This window comes from Etheostoma cragini, chromosome 5, assembly GCF_013103735.1.
Source record: "Etheostoma cragini isolate CJK2018 chromosome 5, CSU_Ecrag_1.0, whole genome shotgun sequence".
NCBI classification, from domain to species: Eukaryota; Metazoa; Chordata; class Actinopteri; order Perciformes; family Percidae; genus Etheostoma; species Etheostoma cragini.
The window spans coordinates 17,330,433-17,357,319 of NC_048411.1; the positions used below are offsets into that span (position 1 = coordinate 17,330,433).

The following is a 26,887-nucleotide window of genomic DNA, read 5'->3' on the forward strand; positions in this document are numbered from 1 at the left end:
TATTATAATGACTACACTTAACTCTGTATTCTAAAGAACTAAGATTTTTGTAATGAGTACACTTAATATAATTAAATGAAAGTTGTATTCCCTTATCAACCACATTTCTTTGAGTATTTGAGTATTTATTTGAGTAAAGGTATCATACAGTATATAATATAAAGTGTAACCTCCCTGTCAAAACACTGTATAGCTTGGAATACTTAAAAGCATAAGTCCTGACATGTGGGAATTTTCCATAAAACCAGTAGTTTTCTATCATGAAGATGAGGCATGCTTACACTTAATCTCAGTGTCACCCTGCAAGAGTCTTATTTTAGATATTTTGACTAATTTCACAATCCTATGAATTTGATTATGCTCCATTTGTGTTGATCTCAATTTTGTACCAAAAATGTATTTTTTTTTCTTCTTGTTTTTTGCTGACCCATAGGCATCCATTGCAAATATACAGCACACAGACTGTTACAGACTGCCAGTAATGCCCAGTGGCCTCTCTTTTTGTTGACGATATGTTTATTAATACAATTTTTAAGTTAAAAAGGCTATATAGTGCCTTTAAAAGGGAAAACATTACACTCTCGTGTGCTAAGAAAACCCATTTGTATGCACATCAGTAATCAACAGGCTATACAAAACTTCCAACAAGACTACCAACTACTACAGACAAGATTTTATTATTTTTTGAATTTGACAGGAGCTCTCTGCCAGCGGTGACTGCAGAAACACTGAAGTGTCCATGAAGTTTGTCGTGGACTTCTGTTTTGCCCGTTAGTGTGCAACTTTAAAAAGAGAGGAATGAGACTCAAATTAAAAAAACAAAAAGAGGAAAAGTCTTTGGCTAGATATGCCAGGGATAATGCTGACCACTGTACATTTCTTCAAGTAGAATTTTAGGCGGTTTAACACATTCCTTGATTCCCTGATGCCTAGTTTTGGGATGCAAAAAATGTTATTTTAGCTGCGGTAGTATATCACATGTGAGCATGCTGTACTGTAAATTAAGCTGCAGAATTAACCTTAAGGTCTATTTATTTTTTTGACTTTATGTTCATCACGGTTCAAAACTGTGTATTACACAAGCGCTCCCTTGAAAGAAATGCTATCATTCTATAAAACTCCAGTTCAGGAACATCAAACCTGTCTTTAACTCCACACTCTTTCTTCATGTTTGGTTATTATACAAATACCCCTAAACTTAAGACAAAGCATTTTTGATTTCTTCATCTTTATCAAATCCACCATCTAGATGCTCATTGTAGAGGTGCACAGTACTATATTTGCTGCCTTGCATCCAGCTCAACAACTTGTCTGCTGCCATAGCAACTGCGGAGGAGTACAGAGCAGCGCCGCCTGCTTGTGCAATGAATGTCACTCGTGGCAACGACCAATCAGAAGTTCCCGTCCTTTTGTGCGAGCAGTGTGAAGATGGAGGGATGGAGTGGGTGGGGCTCTCAGCATCATGCATCTGCCAGTAATAGGACACACGGCTCGTCAGTCTTCGTGATTCTCGCCTGCGATTGGTCGATGCGCTTTACTTTCCAATAATATAAACATGTCTACTGCTCGCCTTGCTTGAACCAAGGCTTACAGGGGACTATGCAGTTCTACATCAAACTGTATAAAAACTCTCATTATGCATTTGCCTGTGTTGTTGCAGGCCTAAATCTTTATTATTGGTAGAGAATATGCACATAGCTGCACGTGCACGCGTGAGGAAACGAGGATACCCAGCTGCCGCTGCTGCAAGAAAGAGAGAGGGGACTCTGCCGTGCTTTCATCAATATAATCACCATCCTAAGTACTAGCTCTTAACATTTTGTTTTTCGGTATTCAGGCGAGAAGTGACAAGAATATAGACCCCTCCTCTGCAGGGCGGAGCGTGCATTTTCATTTCGTATTTTGTATTTTTTTCTATTTTTTTTCTACCCCTGTTCCTTGCTCTGACACGTCTGCACTGAGTGAGTGGCATTGGCACACTGTCAATCGCTCACTACCGCTGCCATCAAACAACATAAAACACACACAGGCAGAGGCTGGAGCTCATAAATTTCAGCAGGGGCAAGATATTTTTTGCGCATCGCCTTTATATACAGCGCTGTGTCCTAATTAATTTCTTCTCGTGGTTGATTTTTTTTTTTTTTAATTTTTTCAAACAGAAATCTCACAACTTTTTTTGTACATTTAATATTTTTTATAGTCACATTTGGACATCTCACGCTGCAGATAGTGTATTTATTTTTTCTTTCTTTTAAAAAATATAGTCGCGGGAACCATTTCTGCACATTTATAGTTGGCAACACCTGCAAGATTTTTTTATTTGTTTACACGCACATTGGATATTTTTGTTGCCGGTGCTTCACTCGGACGATTTGGACATTTTGGAGACGGAATGCGCCGGGAATCCCATGAAGAGCGCTAATAAATGAGAGATCACCAAGGCGCGTTTCTGTCTACACCACCCGTCAAATCCCAGAGAAAAGACAGATTGGCATGAGGATCCGTGCGGGATACGATGGACCTTCAATTTTGACAAAGAAGTGTTAAGAAGAAGCAGCAAGATTTATGCATTTTTCTACAAACACAGTCACGCGTTTTGGCACTGTGGACCGCGCGTAAAAAAGCGACAGGACAGCGAGAACTTGGACATAAGATTTACGCAAAAACATTTCACATCACTGCTTAGGCTTTTTTTTTTTTTAAACGTGTGTGCTCTGTGTCGCTGAAGAATCACAGCCGTGCATCCCTCTTGTCTGCGGCACATGCTATAACCGATTTCGTATATGAGTTTTTCAATTTGTGTGGCTCAGTGCACAGACTCTTTAGCGGCGACTATGGACGATCAAGCCCGGATCATGCAGTCGATCGGCGGTGTCAGTCTTGCTGGCCACTCGGTACAGGGAGGCATGGCACTGCCGCCTCCACATGGACACGATGGGACAGACGGAGACGGAAGAAAACAAGACATTGGTGACATTCTCCATCAAATAATGACCATAACTGATCAAAGTCTGGACGAGGCGCAAGCAAAGTTGGTTGATTTATATGTTTTATTAACTTCGCCACCCACCCCCCCTCCAAAAAAAAAAAGAAAAGAAAAAAAGAACGCTGAATGCATCATTATTAAGATGTGGCCCGTTTAACTTAACTCCCCCATGCATAACAATAGGCTGGAGTGGCTCTAATGAGAATCATACACTGAGCTGTAGGCTATTTACTGCCTCGCAATGATTTAACACGTGAAGGAAAGTTGTCACTGAGGGAACAACAGCGTTTTATTTAAACTGCCTGTGTGCCAAAGTGAACCTGAGAGAGCTGTTCAAAAAGTTTGTGTGCACACATGTCCTGTAGTCCTATATCTGCAGAAATGAAGAAAAAAAAAAGTAATTAATGTCAGCAGGCTCATTATATAAATTACCTGTCATGGACATATGTAAAATGGAGGATGATATTCTAGAGAATAGTCTTACTCATTCAAAAGTTTTATTTTGATTGTTTTTAACTTCATAGTAGCAAATGATAACTTTTAAAGAAACGTGTATGGGTTGGAACATTGCAAGGCATGCCATAGTGCCAATTCAATTGAACATCCTCAAAAAATGAATTTACTTGTTAATATCTAACATGTGATTCATCAGTGAATTTATTTCAGTATTTTATCTTGTCTTATACTGAAACAGGAAACATGGACTGAACTGTCACAGAATGAAACCAGCACTCTTCAGCGTTCTCTGTGAAATCAAAGAAAAGACAGGTAAGATCTTTGTCATGACATTTTTTTTCATGAATATGATCTCAGAGAAAATATAACAGTGCAGCCTCAATACAATAGCACCCAGAAATTCTTACCTCCCAGTGATCCGGTGGGAGCCTGCATCCAGGTTAGATGGGAACTCTGGCCAAATTAATCAATTACTTCTTTTTTTAATGTCATTGTGTCACACAGAAACAGTTATGTTGTCATAGTAGAGGGAAGATTTTTTTCCAGTATCTTTTCCAGCACTGGCTGCTTGCATTTGAACAGAAAGTGCGCTCCAGCTCTCAGCCGCACTACCCTAGCACCGAGCAAGATGGGGAAATCCCGTAGCATATGCTCTACATAGCTGAGATCACAGTGCATTCATGCTTTATAACCTGACAACAGTTGCCCCGGTTTCAAAAACAAAGGCAACTACACTCAATCAATAATTGCATTTCAATTGCATGCAGACTCCTGTCTTACAAATGTATGCAGTTCAATCTTGTTCAATGCAACTGATAGAATCAGCTTGAGAGAAAATTATTGAAAATATAATACATTTAAAAAAACATTTGGCAGTTGCTTTTAATACGCATTACATCTGCACATTTCTACTTGAACACTTATATGAGAGGAAGTTGAAATTAAAGCAAATGTTAAAATGTCTTATAACTTCATAAATCTTCCTAAAGCTGAAACTTTGCTATAGTAATTGTTTTAAGTCACCTTTTTTACAGACAGATTGCTGACACTATCCCCAATGTCATTTGTTTAATCTGCATCCCTTTAAATTCTTAAAGGAAGACACAATTGATTTTTAGAGATAACAGTTTTTTTAATGACCATGTTTATTGTGGGTTATATTTATGTTAGTGTCCTGTGTGCTGCTGAACACATGCTTCAAATATTCAAAATTATTTGCATCACTTTGTATTTTCCATGTACAATGTGTATTTCTCAGTCAAAGAAAATTGGAGTATACAAAAAAACAACGCTGTTGGGTTTGGTGTAATTTAGCAAACCTAAAGCCTTGTCAGATTTGTGACCTTTGTGCTGTTTATGAGAAAATTGGCTCGGGAGAGATCATAAAAGTTTATGAACTTCTTTAACACAGGTGGCGTCCACAGGGGCAGGTCCACACAGCTGTGTGTGTGTGTGTGTATGTGTGTTTGTGTCTGCCTGTTGAGTTTAGACAATGAAAGAGACAGAGCGAAAAAAGCCAGAGGCAGCAGATCGCAAATCACAGCAGCTTTTATTTTGCATGCGACCATTGTCTTGAAGTGAAAGTGTTTTCCAGTGCAGAAGCATGGCTGGATCTGTAGAACGAAGGAAAAATAATTGAGAAGTGTTTTTTTTTTTTTTTTACTTACTTACTGTAAGTCCCACTAAAAAAATCCTGCTCCAACTACTGTGCATGTCAACTAGATGTTGTATCAGTTAGTTTGTCGAAACTTGTACGACGGCTCTGGTTTGAATGTTTCTGCTGTGAGTTAAGCTCTGCGAGTTTAAAAAAGCCACTCAAAGTAGCATGAAAATGACAAAAATATATGTACGTCTATGCGTGTGAGCCAGTGTATGTGCCCGGGATTGAGTGTGTGTGAGAAAGAGATGAGACAGAGGAGGAGAGGGAGAACAAGCGTGTGTGTTTGTGTGTGTGTGTGTGTGTGTGCATGGTTAACCTGTGGTTTAGAGTCACAGCCTCCCCCTCTTAGCCATTGACAGAGCTCAGCTGGTCCGGTGGCCTTGCTGACCGGCCTGTTTCCCCAGCACACAGTGAGCCTTTCACTGGCTCCTGTAGCATCGTTCACAGGGGCTTCGTCGGCCCTTTCATCTCCGTTCACATGGCACAGGGGCCGCTGATGCCTTTTAGCCATGGGATCCACCGTTGGCTGGAAGTGACATTCAATAATACATTTCAAAGCGGTCCTAGAATCATCGGGGTAATTACTGCGCGCATGTATCATGACATCCAGACGTGTATTGTCTCAGTGTACAGATGAATATCAAGTTCAGGGTTCAGCTTCAAAGCGTTTTAGTGTTTATGTTTAAACTATTATTTGTGTGCGATCGGTGGTTAGACAAAATTAAAGTGGTGAGAACGCTCTTGATTTTCTTGTGGAGGCAATAAAGAAGTCGAGCAATAGCAAGTTGCTTTATTGAAAAGCGTTTTTTTTAAGGGTGTTTGGAAGTTTCGGGCACTCTTCTAACTTGTTATTGTGGAGCTGCAACATATTTCTGCATTGCTAATGCCCTAGAAGTATAAATTCACTTTGATATGCTAATTAGAGAGCATTATGCAAGAAATGAGATTAAGTGGCAGCATGAAGTCATTTGCCTGTCACTAAATTGAGTGTTTTTAGGAGGAGGGTCCCCCCCCCCCAAATTCTCTTGGTTTTGCATTTAGATAAAGCTAAATGTGAGATTCAGTTAGAAAGTGGGGCTCTTTGTCCTTCAGTGTGTGTGATGTTTTTCCATTTTGGAACATGTACATAATATGGCTATTCAAATGTTTTATTCTCATGTTTCTGACTGTTTCAGGACAAAGGATACATTCATGTACCTTTTTTCCCTTCAGGCTGCAGTGACAAGACAATGAATGCATTGAGTACAAATTTGTCTGCAATTTCAGATGAGTTTTGCAGTTATTCCACTGTGCTGGGGTTTGTTTTATCCTGCTGGCTACTCCCTTGTCTTGCTCTCATGCTTGGAAGAGAGGCTCCCAGCAGCAGCAGCAGCAGCGGGAGCGGCAAGAATAACAAAGGTGAAAGATTACCTCCATATGGTATTTCTGACCAGGAAAAAGAGAGGTTCTGTTGCAGGACTCCTCTTTGATGTGAGGTTTAATCAATAGAAAGAGATTACAGAAAACTATTACAGGCTAAATCACGGAGTGCCACAGAGAGGCTTAGCCCTCTCCACAGCTCTCTCAGCTGCATGGCGCTTCTTCTGGCTGCGTATTGACTTGTTGTTTTCCTGACCTTTGACACATCAGGTTCAGAAACACAGGGTACTGTAGAGGTAGGGGAGAGAAAGAGGGAAAAAGAGCAAGAATGTGTGGCTGATTCAGGCTGATAAATGCTCCGATCCAGTGTTTAAAGCAGTGGATTATGAAGTTACTACACTCACAGTCTGAGCCGATGTCGGCGTTCTGGTTGAACACGTTTTATTTGGCTTCTGAGAAACGCTAAACGTGTTTTTGTGCGTCGTTGTCGCTTCGTCCACATTGCATATTATGTGCTCTGCTCCAAAATACTGCGTTAATTAAATACAGTCAGGATGAGTCTGTAATTAACCACATGCAAGGCCGACTAAAAGCATTACCTGGAGTAAATAGGGTTAGGACTTAGGAGGTAAGCATTTCTGAAATCTACAGGAAACATTTATTCCAGTGTTGCCTGACAAAGTTAACAACCTCTCTCATTCCAATTGGGTTGCTATTATCGCTATTAAAAGTATTATTATGATTATTGTGAATTAATTATTATAACAGCTACAGCTGAAAAAATATCCCTCTCACAAGCCGGGGAACTTAAAAATAGATTCTATTTGAGTGTATTTTTCTACCTTGTGGGTTTCCTGGGTGCTGAAAAAGCTCCAGTAAATGCATGACAGGGAACAGAAAGCTATTCAGCAAGAGAGACAATTGACTTTGGCTGCTTTTTGTCTCAGAAAGCCCCAGTGATGCGGCTGCAGTGACTAGATAGTGTTGTGCCGAATGGCTCGCACACAGCTGGGTTCCTGACTGGCTCAATGGCAGGGACACTAGTGCTTCCTCCTCCAAAGCACGAGGGGGACCGGGGAAGATGTGGCTATTATCTAAGTAGCTCCCAAATAGCCTCCATTTCCCCATCAGCAAAGATGAAAAGAAGGAAAGCCAGACAAAGAGCAAAAGTGGGAGGAAAAAAAGAGAAAACAAGAGTATCCACATCAGTTTCATTGAGAGAGTGCGCGTGTGCTTTGGAGATAGATGCCTCTGCACCGGTGCTGCCTGGTGTCTTCACGCACGGCTCTTCATATCTGGGTTTTTTATTTTTATTTTTTTTGTACGGTGATTCAGTGCTGTCCCTCCATCTGCCCACACAAGCACCCATCTTGCAAACGCCTCCCTCGCTCCCCCCTCTATAGCTCTGAGCATTTTCTGCGGGCTCCTGCGCGATCAACAGCTCGTAATTGTTTTTTGCACATACGTTATGCAAATGAGTCTTTATGGCAACTGGCATAACAATTAGCATCCTCCAACAATATTTTAGTAGGTTAATTGCGAAATTTCTGAATTGTACATCTGAGTTGTTAATTAGGCATGACAGAGGTGGTGAAATAGTTATCTTCAGGCGGTGGCAGCCAGCAGAGGCTGCTTGGGATGCAAAAAGGAAGGATTGATTGAAATGAGTATACAGCAGTATGAGCGTGGCTGTTGGAGACTCTTTGCATGGCCCTTTTTTGCTTTGTGAGGCATCTGTCTGTCGCTGAATTTGGAAACGTAAACCTGAAGCAGACAGGGAGAAGCTAGTTTTAACTCTGACGCCTTGTAGCAATAGATTAAACGTGAACAATCCTGGACTTGTCGGCACCAGTTTGTGAGTTTATTTTTTCTCATCTATCACTGCGGGTGCATTCAAAACATTACAAGACCTTTGATCTGCCTGACAAAGTTAAAACAAATGTTAATTTTTAAGAAGTTTGCAAATTGGAATTTTTGATTGCTCTAAAAAAAGTTAATGCACATATAAACACATATTTTAATTTTAGTATTTTCAGTTTTCTTCTATATATATATATTAGTCATATTTGGATTCATACAGAAAAAAATAAAAAAAGATCACCCTGTGAAGAAACACACAATTGCAACAGATAAAATTAACTTTTTTCGATTATGAGAAACAAACGTATACAAAAATGTAATTTTGTTTGATAAGTTACTGGTGCAAGTAATCCAGCTTTACGCTTCAACTTGTAATTATTTACAGCTAAAAAAAAAAAAAAAAAAAAACTGCTCACAGATTGTTGTTTTTTTCCAACATGAACTTTTCCCTGAGTCTCCAGTGTCACGATGTACATTAGTGTGTCAGCCGATGGCCGAGTCTATGTAATGCCATGGAGCCGGTTATTAGTGTAAAAAGGGTTAGAGTGAAAGACTGGTGCAAAGCAAGTCCTCTCCCAGTAATGACTCTGCTATTTATAGGTCCCTATTTCATTAGCTCTAGTGTTTCAGGGAAGAGTTGTCCTCATGGGACAGTAGACACTGTGATGTTCATTTACTCTGTACACATTACATGTGGACAACTAAATGACCTATCATTTGTGAGTGCATGAACACTGAAAACAATCCTGCTTTTGTCAAGATCTTTGCTATGGGGCAAGTAACCTTTCCTGTATTTAATCTTTTTGTTGGATATACTGTTGTTTAGTCATTTGTAGCCAGTTAAATGCTTGTATTTTAGACAGTTTTGGTGTGTGTGTGTGTGTGTGTGTGTAACTGTTTCTCCTACAGGTGATGGGCTTCTGTAGATGAAGTGATGAAGGAATTAGAGGTAGAAATCTGTAAATGTACACATTTTAAACCTCAATAGTAACATTTTGACACCGCAGGCGTGTGTGCTTGTTACTTGACAAAAGCCAGAATGATACATAGTTGTCACCTTTCTCTTCTTTACACAAGATTGTTTTGCAAAAAGCAGAAAAAAGGCATCTTTTCTTCCCCATTTGCGAGCTTAAAAATGAAGCCCCTCTTCCCATTGTTCCATATGCCATTGTTCCACATGTTTCATGCATTACAATGATATATTGAAGGGAGAAATGGGAAAAAGACTGCAATGCAATGAAATTTTAATCAGCGTCTTCTGCTGCTTTAATAAGGCAAATAATTCTTATTGGCTGCTGTGTTAAGATTTCTAATATTTAATTCATAACAAACCTTGCATTATTCTGCTTTAGCCCTAAGACAAGCTCCACTCTGCTGCCTGCCAAAAGGCAACTAGGGGGAAAAGAAGGATATAAAGGGAACTGCACACTAAGCATTTTTCCCATAAGTTGTGGCAAAATGCTATCACACTGCATTTGTGAATTTAAATATGTCTTTTGAATCCTTTTAAATCATGTTACCGGAGATAATGACAGGAAAACTGGACTGCTGCTCCAGTTCTAAACACCTGAATTTTCCTCCCTTTTGTAACTTTGTCCATAAAGTAAGATTCGCAAACATCTTTTTTATTTTCTTAAGTTCCTGAAGTTCAATTTTTGTGTGTCTGAAGTAATGGAAAGATGGCGAGGGGCCAACAGCTAGGTGCTGGCTCATGTTACAACGAAACGACGGGCCCTGTTTTCGTCTCTTGTTGAAATGGCTTAATTGGTGTCAGAGCCCCAGGGATGAAGGCCTCTTGCTCTGAAACACAGCCACACAGGCCCTGTCTTCCCTCAAACCAGGAGGAATGGCCGGCGTCTGCTGGTGAATGAGGACTAAGCCGTGGCATAACAATACCAAATGATGTTTGGGATGACAGAAATTAATATGCGCTTGCTCCCAGGAAGCTATGATTAATGACGGCGAGGAGGGGAATGCTGTCTCTCCTTTTTGCTCCTCTTTGATGGAAAAGAAAAAAAGAAAAAAGGTTTCTCCTCTCTTTAGAATGTGGAGGTCATCCAGAGTACATTACTGCTATTCTTCTCTTGCTTTCTTTTTTGTCAAGCAGGAGACAGGAAAGGGCCGAGCGTTTGTAATGAATTTTGGAAGGATACACTAACATTGGTTAGCCGGTGTATTGTCCCATGGCACGTGGCTTACAGAGACGCATACCTGTGTGTCATTCCCACACTGCTCACAATTTCAACTGTAATAATTAATAGCCTGGAAATCACACTGATAATTACAGATGCATTCTTCATAACTCACACAGGATCATTTGAAGGGATAATTTCTACCCATGAAGAAGCAGTTCTAATTGTAATACCGGAGTTAATATCTGACGGTGTCTTCTTTTCATGTGGAATCTTATGAACACACATTGATCCAGGGCCAAAACGTGTGAACAAAATGGTGGTGTGCCGTTGCCCTGATAATGATCTGTATCTGTTGTGTCCTAGGAGGAGACACATGAATATTTAATTGTGTCTGCTAGTGACATCCCCAGACCCTTCCCTTTATTTCGTACTTTTTTCTAATGTGTTCCCAACCTCCTAGGTACTTCCTCTCGTAGAAATGGAGAATTAAAGTGTGCATTAAAATTATATAAATTGCAATGTGAGGGATTTTTCAAAGGGCATTTGTCTCCGCACTATGCGGTTGAAAATTCAAATGGCAAGTTTTGACAACGGACGTTCTGCTGACACGGCGTGTTTGCCTCACGTTGGCTCCTCAAATAAGCATTTCCTCTGTGTGAGTGATTGATATGTATTACGCATTCACTTATTTATTAAAATTTTTTTTTCTTTACATCTGGAAGATGATGTGAGTGCAAGGATATGAGTTTTAAAGCGGGAATGAGTTCCCCTCATATTGATCTATTTGTGTTGCCAGAGTGGCAGGTGCTATACGGAGACTGTGTCAGCTTTGATTGTTTGTGTCAGTGATCCGAGCCGACACTGAGCTCTCTTACTGTTCGTCACTGCACTTGCTTCCTTTCTTGATGAATGGCAGCACACTGCACGGATCTGAAACCGCCCCCCGTAAAATAAAAAACTTGTGTCTACGCTGTCTCACCGACCCTGTGAATCAGCATTGGTCTTCAGAGATTATGTATCACTCTTGCCACACTTTGATGTGTGCCTGCAAAATTCTGGGACATACCTGCATTCTTTGCAGCAGATGTCCCAGAGGTTTTTGGTCTTTTAATGCAATTATGTAAAAAGCTTTTCATGTGATTGTAAACATAAGTTGTTGAGAGACAGGAGGTGTGGTTTCTCTCCTTCTCTAAATATTCAAGATTAGTTCTTAACCTGTGTGTGTGTGTGTGTGTGTGTGTGTGTGTGTGAGTGTGTGTGTATGGTGGTGTGTGTGTGTGTTTGTGTGTGTGTGTGTGTGTGTGTGTGTGTGTGTGTGCACGTATGTGTGTATAGGATAGCAGGCCTGCTTGGCTGTGGCGTGAAGGTGAGGTGTGCGTGATGCCCGGAGCCTCTGTAAGTATGCAGAGCACGGCGGGCCTCTCACGGGGTGCTGAAGGAGAGCATGGAGTGGCAAAGTTAATTTATTTAATGACTGAGCGTCTTATATCTCCCCAGCCCTGATTAGAATCCATGCTTGATGAGGGAAGCGATAGAGGGGTGTGCACTGCCCTTAGGCCCTAGCACGTACGTTCACGGTTTTCTTTCTCCAGTGCCTTTTTTCCCAACCGCCCCCCCCAATCCACTGGGTTTATAAATGAAAAAAAAGAAAGATAAAAAGCACCGCCAAGTAGGATTTCTTTTCCAAAATTTCCACTTCTGTCTGTTGCAATATTTTGTGATCATGTCTGTACGTGTGATCAGTTTGTTACACATTGACAGGAAATGCAGCTCTGTGGCTGATTAGATGTTGTGTGTGTGTGTTTGTGTGTGTGTGTGTGTGTGGCGTGCTCCTTGATAAAGACAAAGTGCTGTGGATCTCTATGAACGTGGGAAAGCCAAACAGAGTGTGTCACTTTGGCAGCTCGGGCTGACAGCATTGGGGAGCTGCAGTTGTAAAAACCATGACCTTCGTCTTTGCCAGCATGTCTCTTGCAGAGCCAAAGCGCTGCCCTGTAGATCTGGGCTGGCTGTGGGAGGGAATACAAACACAGAGAAAGGACAGACAGTGGAAAAAAAGCAGTAACAGACATAATTGTGAAGGGGGAGGGGGGGGTTGGTTGAAGTAATGAAATACTTCTTGGAGCTATCATGACTGAGAAGGTGAGAGGGAGGGAGAGCAAGAGGAATGGCGAAGAGGGAAAAAATACTCCTCGGCTTCTAACATTTCCACGAGCTATCATCAGTAATGCTGCAGCAGCCTCGCAAACCCGAAATTATTTCTTCAGGCGTCGCTGTCAAGTGTTATTCAAATAACACCGGCCTCACATTTGAATAACAGCCGACATTTTGAATTAATTAATCAGACAAGATAGTCTGGGCCTTTTCTCATTAGTCTGCGGGTCAGGCTGAGGGAAGATATATGCGCTGGTGATGATATACTTGTCTTTAATAGTGATTTATGGAGATTTTGGATTGTACTCAATTTGTCAAAGGGCCTGGTAGCAGAAAAATAGCATATTTCATCACCTAATCTGTAATACGTCCCATGATGCTAAAAGATACAACCCCGTTGTTTAGATGCACAGGAAGCTCTTTTAACGTTCACTCTTCTTGAGTGGAGAGGGCGGGCGCACACACACGCATGCACGTACGCACGCACACACACACACACATTTAATCTCCTCTCAGACCTCTCCCATTTTACTTTTCCTATGCAATTAAGCGTGGGATGTAAATTATAACTGTGTCGTACTTTCATTATCATGGTGTAAAAATAGAGTTCCTGTCTTTGAGAGGATTTCATTAACTTACTCAATATTCCATGTCATCTCATAGAATCACAAGATTGCAAGTTTAACACGCTTGGAATCCACTGTGTTGTTTATTTTGATGTTAGATAGAAAAGCAGAAAAAAAATAAGTAGGGGTACATATAAATGTATACTATATTTTGTAATAGCCTGTTTACTGGCTAGTGTGACATTAAATGTGAGGCGCATATAGGGTACTGTGTGTGTGTGGTCATGGAGGTGTAAATGAAAATGTATATTTTCAAGTGTGCTAACAATGTAGTGTCACCTGCTGTATTGGGTGTTAAATAATAATGAACACATTCAGTTTACCAACACTCAGTTTTTATTTCTGTTACATACACAGGTTTTAATTATCCAGAGTAGACATGCAGCACATGCACTATGAATCCGTGATTTTGTGCTAGTCTTGGTGTGTGTGTGTGCATGCTCAAGTGTCAGTAAGCTACGAGCCGTTGCTATTCTGGCGAGCAGCAGCCCACACAAAATGCACCAACACCAGTGTGACAAAACATTCAAATAAATTGCTGTCAGGCTGCCGAAACACCAAGTGCAGCGATTTTTATCTGACATGTGGAAGACCCAGACATGCAGTCCTGACAAGTAACGCCGCAGCACCTGTGAGAGACAGGCGATAAAAATCAGGATCTGCCTGATCCTCGGCATAACAATACCTATCATTACTTGATATTATTACTCTTCTTTAAGAGAGAGCTCAAGATGGAAAGATAGGACGCATGTGTTGGCTTTTCTTAGAGTCCGGGTAATAAATGATCTTAGGCCGTCGTATGCATAGGTGCACTTAAAGTGTACACTGAAATTGAATTATATAGTCCGATGGCATATCAACAAGTACTGAACTGGCTTTTATATTCATGTAGAATGGTTTATTACTCAAACTGCCATGTATCCACCCCTCCCCCCTCATTGTAAACAAAGTCCAAGGTTAGGACTTTTTTTTATTCTAGTCCAGCATCATAGTTCACAAGTGTATTATTTATTTATTATTATTATTTGATACGACTGATGACACTGATTGACTTTGTTTCACTTTTGAAAGCAGCACAGAGGCACAAATAAATACTCGGGGAGGCTGTGTTGCTTCACTTATTTTCATTGAGTCTACAAAATTGACTGAGTAATTCTTAAATCTAATTGAGAAGCATCAACCAAAAAAAATAAGCTTTTTCAGAAACTCCGATACAAAGGACTCACTGTGGAATGCGCCATCCATTCTCTACTGTATTGTTATTTTCTCCCTTATAGGTTACTAATGAGGAATCGGCCCTCATTATGATTTTAAGGATGAGAGAGGAAAGCTTTTAATTAATGATATGTAAATGGTTCTGAATTGATTATGTTAGAATATCAAGAGAGATGGGTAGAAGCTGTGGTGTAATATATTTTAATTAAGAATTAATTAAAAATGATGGCAATTTTATAGAGGCTCACAGAAAGTAGAAGAATTTATTCTCTGTCACAAGTAAATCAGCCCTTGATTAAATAAACAGACACACGCTTTATTCATTGAACAGTTATATTTATACCTTGCCAGGAAGAATTATCCCGATATTATTAAGAAAACAGAGCAGTGCGGTGTGTCAGTGGTCGACCACAAGCTGGGTTCTCTGGGGTTAATGGGGATTTATCTCATTCCTAATTCATGAGGTCCTCCTGGTCTGTGTTAGGTGGATCAATAACACTGTGCTTCCTTTTTGAATTCAGTGTCTACAATTAGATTTGCAACGTGGAACCCAATTATAAGTAAGACACGAATGCGTGTTTTTATCACTTGTGGCAAGTGAATGTGCTCCCCACCCCCCTCCCCCCCCCAACAAAAGATATCAATCTGTTTATGAGGTAAAAAGATTTGTGTGAAAAAGATGAGTTGTGACTCGACGTGGACCCTAGTTAACCTTTTTAATTGCTATCTGCTTTCTTTCATTCATTCTTCAGGGCAGAGGAAAACAGAAGACGTTAGCTGCATTAATGGCGTGCGCCACTGTTAAAAGGAGAGAGGTCTTTGTTTTTCTGCTAACGGTGGCATGCGTGCTCTATGCTAAACTCCGCGATCAATGGCAGAGAGGCTGCTATCACAGTACTCGGAGCAGGCGTTGCTCAGGGGGGAGGATAGGGGGGTGGGGGTTCCGGTGGGGGGGGGTGGGGGGGTTGTCCCTGGTGGTTCATTTTGATTGGAGCGCAGAGTTTTGTGTTGAAAGGCAAGGGAGAGACAGGCTGTTGGAAGCAAATCCCCCTGGATCAGTTAGAGCTTTGCAACAAAAACACCTTGATATTCCTGGGAACGTTTGCTTAGGGAAAAAGATGAATTTAAATAAACGGGCAATGAGAGTACAGAATGATCTAAAGCATTTTTGAAGGTTGGCGTGTTCCGAGAAAGCTTGTGTATCTCAGCCTTAGAATTGATTTAGAAACCACGTTTCAAATTGCAGTAAAAAAGAAAAGAAAATCGATTTAACTGTATTTTTGTTGATATGTTGTTCCACATTCCTAAATAGTTTTTCTGAATTTATAAAATATATATGTTAGAAGATGGTGTGATTTTACCTCAGGGTGACAAGCAGACTGAGGCAGTGTGTGAATCTGTGGCAGCGGAGAGCCTTTATGAGCTAACCAATCTGTTATGGGCGGCCGGGAGGATGTGCTGCTTGAGATGGAGGGTGTGTTGAATGGATTATTAGTACGAGTCCCCCCAATAGCAGGTCACATGTAAAGGCTTAAAGGCATAATAAACAATCACACATGCACACACACCCACACACATCAAATGTCTGCAAGTGCACACACCCACACACACCATGAGGGACATTCAGAAAAAAAAAGAACACACAGGGCCACAGACATGTGCATGCATGCATATTTACAGCGCATGCACGCCAGTGGCTGGCGGAGCATCTTCTTTTTTGACACCTGCAACTAGTTGCAATACATCACTGTCAGGATCGCTTTCTCCACCTATCCGCATTTGTGTGTTAGTTATCCGCGGAGGCCTTCGTCAAAAGTTGAGCAGTTTTGACATAAGCTCTCCAGTGGGAACAGAAAAGGTGAAGTTGTGCTGGGAGGTGCCACGGCGGGTGTCATCGCCGACTGTACTCCCTGTAACCCAACAGCATCCCAATGACAACTGAAGAGAGGAATGATGGTTTAACATACAAATATTACAGTGGGCCTGAAAGTTTGGGCACACCAGGTAAAACATTTTATTAGTGTGCACAAAGAAGCCAAGAAAAGATGGAAAAATCTCCAAAAGGCATCAAATGACAGATTAGACATTCCTATAATATGTCACAATTGTTTTTTATTTCCATCATTTACGCTTTCAAAATAACAGAAAACTAAAAAATTGTCTGCTTTGACCTTATCGGTCCACAGAACTTCCACAATGCATCAGGCTTGTCTATATGTTCATTTAAAAACTTTAAACATTGATTTTTGTGGTGAGAACCTAGAATAGGTTTTTGTCTGATGACTTCCATGAAGACCATATATGTACGAGTATCTCTTTAGAGTGGAATGGTGTACCACAACTCCAGTGTCTGCCAGGTCTTTCTGGATGGATCATGCAGTCAAACGTGGATTTTGACTTGCTTTTCTCACAGTCCTGCGAGCTGTTCTGTCTGATATTTTTCTTGGTCTTCCAGATCTTGCTTTAACTTCCACTGTTCATGATGACGGCCAGTTCTTAATTACATTCCGAACAGAGGATATTGGCAACTTTGCTATCTTCTTATAGCCTTCTCCTGCTTTGTGAGCATCAACTATTTTCAGTTTCAGTTTTCTAGACAAGTGCTTAGAAGAAGCCATGGTGCTGATTGTTGGAGCAAGGTCAGATGAGTCTGGACATTTAAAACCTTAAGATTGACATCACCTGGTCTTTCCAGACGATGATTGAGAACAATCCATGACGGATCCATCATTTCTCCGCTTTCCAAAGGGGGCGGTGCATGCTATAAACTCTGCAGGGTGCCCGCACTTTTGCAAACGCTATTTTTTTGTTTTCTGTTACTTTGAAAGTGTAAATGATGGAAACAAAATCTAACTTTTTGTGACATATTACACAAATGTCTAATCTGTCATTTGATGCCTTTTGGAAATTTTCCATCTTTTCTTGGCTTCTTTATGCACATTAATATACATTTTTACCCGAGGTGCCCAAACATTCGAGCCCCACTGTGTGCCACAATTAATTCTGTAATTGACACGCAAGGAGAAATTCCGAATGGCAAATATCTTGTTTTGTTGCGAGTATTCATCATGAGTCACACAGATGAGAGCACTGTGCACGGGCTTTATTTATGAAATAAAGGCAGGGGAATGACATAATAAAAAGCTAGGTTGAGGTTTATTTTGTTTAGGGCCTCTTGTAGCGAGTGAATGTGCTTGTGTAATTGACAGTAGCTGTTGGGGAGGAAGTGAGGGCATGGCGCCTCCTGTGTGAGCTCACTGTGGAGACGAGGAGAGTCTGCCAGTGGCACTGCTAGTGGCGAGCACCAACAGCTCCGGCCATGGCAGAGAGGAGGTGGGGAGTAAAAGGGAGGGTGGGAGAAGGGGGGGGGGTCAGCGTCTGAACTGGCTGATGGGAGCCAGAACATGAAACAATGCCGGGGGAACGTCTGGTGGGTTCGCTGCACAGAATTACAAGCGAGGGAGCAGGCCTGCTGAGGCAATTACAGCTTAATGGGGTCATTTGGAAGGCAATTGCCAGGGGTTAATGTAGTATGGAGAGATGAGGTGAGATTGAAGTGAAATTTTTGGCTAGAAAATGTGTTCAAATGAAAAGGGAGCAGGCAGACAAGTTGTGCACTGATGGGGTGGGAGGATGATTGTGGGAACTGGTATACAGGCTATCGCTGTCACACAGATAGACGCAAGGCCTGGACGCTCACTAGTATGTACAACAGTGCAGGCTAATGCACATGAGCATGTCCACACAGGTGCTCTCTACTTCTTCAACCAAGCTCATTTCTCTGGCGTCTCCCTGCTGCCTAAACCACGAGCAAGAGCTTCACTGTTCTATGGGTACACCTGATCACTGTCCGTTTTAGTCACAGACATGCCTATCGGCAGTTTTCTTTTGTCCTGAATAACCTGTGATAGCATTTCCTGTATTGGGGAACACCAACCAGCAGGACACAAAATAGGACACAGAGCGGTTTCTCAGTGATGCTGAGAAAGATGTGTCAGAGAGACGACAAGAGGTGCCTTAGAGAACAAGGAAAAAAAGGATCATTATGCACTGTTACGTTAGCCAGTTCATTACCTTAATTGGCCGCCATAATCCGGTGTTGGAAGGGTGCACTTGGGCTTTGGAAAGAAGTCTTTCCCCGGACCTCCTAGCACGGGTCTCATCTCCCTGATCCCCTGATCTGTAGCAAGCAGAATGATCGGGATAAACTTTGATCAAAGCCAAACTTATTTAAGGTCAGCCATGTGAAATCCCCTGGGAGCCGCTGTGTTCGCCGAAGCGGACTGCAGTGTAGGAAGTAGTACAGCACTGGGCCTTGCTGCTGCTGCTGCCTGTGACCGCGCTGGATCACTGGACAGCAATAGCATTATTGTCAGCCCTTTCAAAGTATTAAGCATTTTTTTTTTTCACGATTATGCTCATCAGTGAAACTTAAACCTTATCCATGGGTGGGGATTCCTTGGGAGTTTGCTCTCTCTCTCTCTCTTGCCCTTCTCTGTCTGTCTCCCTCTCTTTCTTTCTGTCATCCCTGAGAAGTCTACGCCCCCCTCGGTCACCCTCCCCTTCCCCCCTACACAGGGTTTTGGCCAAGAGCCGGCCACTTCACTGTGGCAGATTTTCCCAGGCTCCCCAAAGGCTATTTTACCAGGATTCCCATTAGGTCCCTACCCATTACCAATGTTCCAAATCATTCACAGAAGAATCTATTTACTTTATGTGGTAATGGATTCATTTGACATGGCTTGATCTGAAGAAACTCAGCATTTAAGTTGCACTTTCCCCCAATTGAATCTTGTACTGTATTTTCTTTGTTTGGTTTATTTTTTTTATCTCTTACAGTGGCGGTTGTCTCATAAGTGAATATATCGGTCCCACACTATGCTTTCCATCACAGTGGAACACAATATTGCACAATGTAGAGGTGGTGGAGCATTGTGTCAGTGCTGCAGGAAAAACAAGTATGATGCCACTCTGTTGTCATTTAAGAGTGACAAATAGACTGTGGCAGACCATCAGAAAGGGGGAGAGAGTGGAATGGTGTCGCTGACAAACTGCTATGACCTTTGGGTCCTTTGGCCTCCAGAGTGCAAGGCACATACAGTGTTTACCTCAGGTCAGCAGCAATGTACAAATGCTAGTCCCCCATGGAGAAAAGCAGAAAATTGCACTCATCACATTTGAATAGGCAAAATCAATTATCAGTCATATAACCTTCAGCCAAATTAGATGCATGTATCTAGGATAACATAAAAAGGGGGGCAGAGTTGTCCATGCACATTTTAAAATACTATTAGTCGGCCATGCAAGTCACACTTAATTCAGAAATGGTCCATAAAGAAAAGCAACAGCAAAAGAGAGGCATAGCGCCTGAAGCTCATGTACGCTTCCCCTGCCTCTATTCCATGTCACCAAAGCATCCCGTCAAAGCCTGCCTCCTTCCTGTTCTAAGGTAGGAAGAAAAGAAAAAAATCAATGCTGCAATCTTTTCTTTTTGCCTCCTCTAATCCGTAATTGAAATGGAAAATCAAATGAACGGCAAGCAGATAATTGTTTTATCAATATTCCCTGCCTGCCCTACAAGGGTCAGTGCAGAATGATCATGAGTCGGGGATATGACGAGGACAAAATGTGAAATTGAACAGCTAGGAGGCAATAAATCAGCCTTGACAACTAAGAGTGACCAGCATGTAGCTGCAGCAGGCAGCTCTCCCTTTAGAATTTGTCCTGAAGCTGTCTACACTAAATGGGGAATATTCATCTCATTATTGTTGCACTTAATAATGCTACCAAATATTATTCTTAGAGTCCAGACGGGAAGTCAAGGTCAGTGGAGCTATTATTGTTGTCATTGTTAGTGTGTGATATTGGGAGGATAATAGAGGGCAAAGCCAGATGGTCTGCAATGCTTATGAAGAAGCAAAGAATAAATTTAGTCATTTGTTAGAGTTGAGGAAGGAAGTGGTTTGCTGTTTGGCTTCCTTTTGACATGTCCATGACTATTACTGCTACAAAAAACACTCAACACCAATAGCAACATCATCAATAATACCATTTTCTGACAGATAACTTGCCAGTTCCTTGTGTTGGCTAGATGATGCAACTATCAGGTTTTTCTGTCAAACTGTTGTTGTTTGCAGTTGGAAAATAAGAATGAATGTATTCAAATATAACTAGAATTGAACTCAGAAAGTGAAGACATATGTCAAGGCCATGATCTCTCCCGCAATGTTAACAAAAGTAAAACTTAATTTAATTTGTGTGTCCACCCCATGATTTGGATCCACTATAAAATTGAATGGGTTCATCCTTGGCCCATGCTGACACAACAGGCATGGGAAGAGATAACAAATAGCTGATATCAATACTTTGCTGATCATCAACTTTTCCTCTGAGCTGTGATGATTGAAGACATTAGAGACAATGATACAATTCTACAACTAATACATTTTTTTCATCATCCATTTATATAAAGTAGTGTAGCCATCCAAACTCCAGAAATATTCAGGTAAGTAGAACATATAACAAAAGAAGAGCAGAACATTGTCATAGTATACAAGCTTAAAAAATGACCTGAATGCTCATCAACTATTAAATACCTGCCTTTTGATCTTTTTTTGATCAACTAATTCATAAATGATGAATTGTTTCAGCTCTGCAACAATGCACGCCAACTTATTTGTCTTATATGTCTTTAAATAAACCCATCGTGCCAGCTTTCTAAGTCTTGTGAAAACAAACTGTTGCCAGAAAATCGACATCCTAAATCATGCGACGTCCCTTCCCATCTGGCTCATCCAGTTGCAAGGCATTGACAAAAATATGAAATTGATTTGGTTGAAGGGTGTTAAAGAGCCGACAGGAGAATGTCACAAACAATGAATGGTCACAGCTTGGAGGAAAATCAATGACAGAGGTTGAAGCCAGTCTAGAGTGCTACTTGGCAGCGTTGCACTCTTCCTGGAAAAGAGCTGTCTTGTTGCCTTGGTTGTCTCATCAAAAGTAAGACTTGATAAGTTTAATGAAGGTGGATAAAACTGACAACTGAAATAAAGATGTTGCAGCAAAGATTGTTTGACTTTAACATAGGTGGTAGCTATATGCACTGTTTGAAAATAATTATCAATGTGCTGCTGTGGGATGACGTTCTACAACCATTCTTTATATATACATGTGGAATCAAAGTGATTCCTTGGTAGCTTCTAGGGCAATAGTCATTCCTTTGCAAAGCCTATGTGTGCTTTAATGTGTACATATCATTATAGTGTTTGCAGTACAATTTTACATTCTGGAGTTCCATGAATCATACTGGCCTAGAGTCAACGGATGAGAAAAATGTCTGTATTTGTTGTATCTGTTATGTTAATTTTTACTATGTAGATTGTGATCCTTGAAAGGAGGGGAAAAATGAATTGGCAGAGTGTCTTTCAAGTGGACAAAGTGATGAAAATCCCCCCTACTTTGTTGGGATTGCAGTTGTAAGCTTTGCACCATATGCTACTTTCCTCTTTAGCTGGGATTATGCCATCATTATTGCTGATAAAAGCTGTTTACTGCCTTGGCTCCAAATCGATGCTCGGGGCAATCTGAGACTGGCATTCCCTCTCCAGAAGAGTTCATTCTATGCCAGCTGCTGCGGATTCAACCCCCTTTGTTTAAGATTTCACAGTTTTTGTAATGTTTATTTTCTATTTAGTTTCCCCCTCCTTCCCCTCACACATGAGTTTTTTCCTGCATTAGCATATGTTTGCAACAATTTGACATTTACATTTGATTTGCTTACAGCAGATTGAAGGTGTCTGAGACATGCATTTACAATACTTATGAAGCTACAGTGCTGGTTGACACAGCAGAGGCTGTATAATACAAATAATAAGGCCTGTTTTGAGGGGATGTTTTCTGTACCCAAATGCAATCACTGCATTGCAAAGGCTTTGAATTCAGAGCAGTATCCTAAAGGCTCCCTTCTCACAGTGTTACCAATCAATGGCATAATCAGTCAATGCAGATTCAGCCCGACAGCTGTGTTAAGATAACAACTGGTTCTCATGACTATAGGCCCCAATGACCTTGTGTGCCCCAAATTAATAATGTAAAATCAACACAAGACAACCACCCTCTGGTTCCCATGCAGACAATGATGAAGTACCTTTTCACCTTACCATCAAAGGCCACTCAGACTAAGCCATGTTTCAAGGCATGGAACATAGTTTCACATTTTCATTTTTTTTCTTTTTCTTTTTTTTCTCGACATGGGCTCCATGTCCCTTAAATAACGTCTCTCACTCTTCCTCTACAGCTCCCTAGTATCCAGGGAAATCATACTGATCAATATTTCCCATTTTAGAGGGACTGCAGCAAACATTCAAACAGGATTTACTGTAGCACCCTTTTATACTTTAATCAAGCTATAATTTAGATCCAACACACAAAAGGTTGTGTTGAAAACAAATGGAAAGTCCATTTGCAATTCTATTGTTATCCTATATCAGGATTGTTACATTATTATCTCACAGATTATGTTTTCTATCCATCTATCTATCTATCTATCTATCCATCTATCTATCTATCTATCTATCTATCTATCTATCTATCTATCTATCTATCTATCTATCTATCTATCTATCTATCTATCTATTTTTATTTTTCAGTGACTCTGTGTTGGTGTTCATGCATGTGTTTGCATGCATTCATAATGTCTTCACAGGGCATAAATCAGAACGTGCTATCTCAGTACTTCTTCATATTGGTCAAGGGCCATTGAGCAAAATAGCTTAATGCGCCCTTAACCATTTCAGTCGTGGCAGGAAGTAGAAAGACTGCTGACTGGCTGACACTGGGGCCGGCATCATCTGCGTTCTGTTTATTGTTTAATAAAGTGCATCAGATTTTATGAAAAATGATTCAGAACAACAGTTATGCAGAAGTTTTTAACAGAGAGGATTGAAGTGAGATGATTGAGTTTTATTTTTAGTAAGCAAGCAGTTTAAATAGGCTATCTGTTTTAGTAAGCAAAGTTATCTGTTTTAGTAAGCTAACGTTATCTTTTAGGGATAGGGGCACATTTTAGGCATAACACATCTAGCTAACCTTGTTATACTCTCAGCAAAATGTCAATACAAAAGGGTTACTGCTAAAATTGGAACTGACAACAGTACAAGGTAATTTTTACACGTACCGACCTTCAAATCAGTGTGAAATGGCTTGACATGTAAAGAACTGAAACAACCTCAAAAATGAGAGAACACATTGATAAATGTAGTGTTTATCTGGTCTTCCAATGCCAAGGTTTTGGCAGTTGATACTTCTTTTCATACCTCTTGGGTATTGTGTAGCAGCTCCGCGTTCATGCATGACTGTCGACACACAACCTCAAGCTTAACCCTATTGAGCGAGCACTCCCCGAGCTCCCAAAGGTTTGGCAAGCTCAGGCATGATATGGAGGACTTTGTAGAGCTGAGGCAAATCTTCAATGACCACCACTACATGGGGTATATACAGTACATATGCATATATAAGTATACATTAGAGAAACATGTTGCAACTATTCCACAACTCAAGAACAATTGCTGTGTGTACTCACTTATTAACTTGTGAAATCTCAACAAACAACTCTAACCACTGTGTATGTTTTATGACTGTAACTGATATTTGGCTCTCTAATGATATCTACTTGAATTTGATGATAACTGGATGGCCAGAATACAGATTGTTGTTGACTCTTCTCCATGGCAGGTGGTGACAGAGCATGTGTGGTCCCCATCACAGGTGTGTGCAATTAGCCTGACAGCTAGCCCTGGTTTGCCGTGAAATAAGACCCTCAACTGTTTATGTGCCCGGGTATGTGTGCATGTGTTTAAGGGTCTGCCTTTTGTGTGCGAATGTGTGCTTTTACAAGATTGTTTAACATAGCACTGTGGCACAGCACTGTGATGTTATACAGTGCACGGTGTAGATCCAAACTGTAGGGTTCTTGTTGCGATGTAGGATAATCTGTATGTCATTTGTTCAGCCTGCTGTAATTGGTGAATGGACTTGGAAGGGAGGAAAGGGTAATGTATTGGAAAATATCCCTTTCAGCACCTCAGTATTACTTGTCATAGGTCAGTCTTAAAACGTAGCTTGATACAGTTATTAACTCTAATCCGGGCATAAACACAAATCCTCAAGCACCAGCCCAATTAATAATTTGCATAATTAACATGCATTTTAAATAGAGGCTGGTCTTGTCGTTGCCAAAGCAGGGATGGGGGTAATTAGGGCTAACGGAGCAGTGCCTAGGGCTGTTACCCGCGGACGTGCTGCAGTCGTTTCCAGCAATGGGATTGACAACTGCAAGACAAGCTCTCTCGGCTTAGAGTGAAACCCCCTTTGACAGAATTAATAGTTGACAAACTGCTCCTAAAGCCCTGGCATTGTTTCTGTCAGTTGTTTGGTTTGATATCACTGTTAGACATTATAAATCAATAGTGTCAGGATTTACTAATGTTTATCGCTATCCATGGTTTATTATTTCATGTGACTGTCATGGACAAACAGTATTTATCATAGCTGTCTATAAATTACGGCAGACAGACTGTTGGTTTACCAAAACCCACTCTGCTCTTACCGGGGCTCATTCCAACGTCCACTTACATATTTAGAGTAATTTATTTTCTCAGCCGTAGGCCCTTATTAACCCTCTGCTTTCTTACACTCCTCTGAGACTTATTGTGGCTTGATTGCTGCAACTCAGCTGACACATTAACACATCAAAAAAGCTGATCAAAGCTTGTTCAAAACTGCTTGTCGCATCTATTTCGAGCCTGGACAATTGTGTTTTCTGAAGGTCTTAAATTCTGGTAAACAAAAGTGACAGCAACTTTTTTCTTGTTTTTACAGTACATAGTGTCATTGGCTTGTCTGTCTTTGCAGAAAATTGTATGTTTAGTTTATTCAGAAATAAGTCACTCTTAAGTGTTGTGGTGAGAAAGTCTAGCTCTCTTCATCAGTGTCACACTTTTATGTGACAAATTTATGACGCATCAATTCCATGAACAGGCTTCCAATATAACAAAATGGTTCTAACCTTTGCATCAGTGCCACACTCATCAAAAACAATTAGAATCATCCGTTTAATGAGATGATTGATTAGTCAGCTCTCGCGAAACACTTTGTCAACGCAGAGCAAGAACACAATCGCTGTATTCAGTGATTGATGCTATCAGGTAACATTACTTACATTAACACATAGATTTGCATTGTTTACATTCTCAATCACAATGAATACGTAACAATGAGACGTTATTGACCGACGCACTTTGTGTTCAGCTGTCCCCAATAAGGTGTATTGATGCGTTTCAAGCTTCTTAATTTTTATGGAATGAGTATAAAAGGGGCTTCTATGATAATTTGGTTTAATGTTTTTAATGTCTTTCATATATTTTCTAAGGATGTGAAAGGGTTTCAGTGAATACTAAAAAAGGGAAAAGAGAGGGTAAGGGTGAGGCGATGCTGTAGTATTGATCAGCTGGGCCATGGACTACAAGGCCCACTTTCAGCGGGGAGGTCATTAGTTACTCCTGTGTGCTAATTCATCCGCGGGTTGAGGCGTATCCGTTAGAATGCTAATTCACTACTATGATCTGACAGCTGGGGTAGAAAGGGACAAGCAGGCTGTCGCAGAGCGGGGAGAGGGAGGGGGCTGCAGCGGCCTCCTGGTCTGGTCTTGTGTTTGGGTAAAGGGGAGGACTTCAGTACATGGGATGTGGCAGAGTGTGCACTAAAAAAAGGGGTGCCGAACTGACCCCTGCTGTCTTTGCCCCCCAGCAGTAATGATGTAAAAGGAATATGACATTTGGTGTCCACATTTAACTTGCATTTGCAGTCCACTTGAGAGGTCCAGTATGCGTGACCTACCTTGATTAAGCCTGGGGCTGCCTAGGACTGTACCCTTTAGACTGAAACAAAAAGTGGAAGCTCACAGGAGAAAGCCGAGCCTGTATAATTGGGCCAAGTAGAGCTGCGGGAGGCAGCCAGTCTCTGCTTTGCCTTTTGTATATTCATGACCCCCTCGACTTGATTGATGGAAGGATAGCATTTGGTGACACTGTCATTTGCAAGTTGAAAAGGTAGTGCAGTGGCTGGAGCAGCGCTGTGGCTGTGCCTGAGAAGGGGCATTAAGAGGAAGCTCATTTCTATGCTGATGATATCCAGCCCCCTCTCATTTTCTTTGTCTCCGTTAGAAGGACATCTGCTGACAACACAGAGTTTAAAAAGAACCAAGTTGAAAATGAAAAGAGGGGGAAAGGATCCTACATCTGTGTGTTTGCATGTGAAAAGCACATGGTTTAACTGCGATTTTAATCAGTGCTAAAGTTCGCTATTTGATATCTGCATATTATATTTTGGTTAAATTGAGCATTTTGAAGCAGATGGCTTAAGAAACATATACGGTAAA

The 26,887-nt window shown here is 41.0% G+C and overlaps 1 protein-coding gene across 9 annotated transcripts in view; it reads left to right on the forward strand.

Annotated features, from left to right (window-relative positions):
- The first annotated feature begins 1,565 nt into the window (after positions 1-1,565).
- The window catches only part of pbx3b (pre-B-cell leukemia homeobox 3b), a 60,096-nt gene continuing 34,774 nt past the window's right edge, over positions 1,566-26,887 (forward strand). For 2 of the 9 annotated variants that reach the window (XM_034872049.1, XM_034872051.1), the window contains exons 1-2: positions 1,566-3,031; positions 3,675-3,754. In XM_034872049.1, coding sequence (XP_034727940.1) covers positions 2,784-3,031; positions 3,675-3,754 — 328 coding nt within the window. In that variant the 5' untranslated portion in view covers positions 1,566-2,783. The remainder of the gene's footprint in view (positions 3,032-3,674; positions 3,755-26,887) is intronic. The other 7 variants (XM_034872050.1, XM_034872053.1, XM_034872055.1 and 4 more) reach the window with 5 other exon arrangements.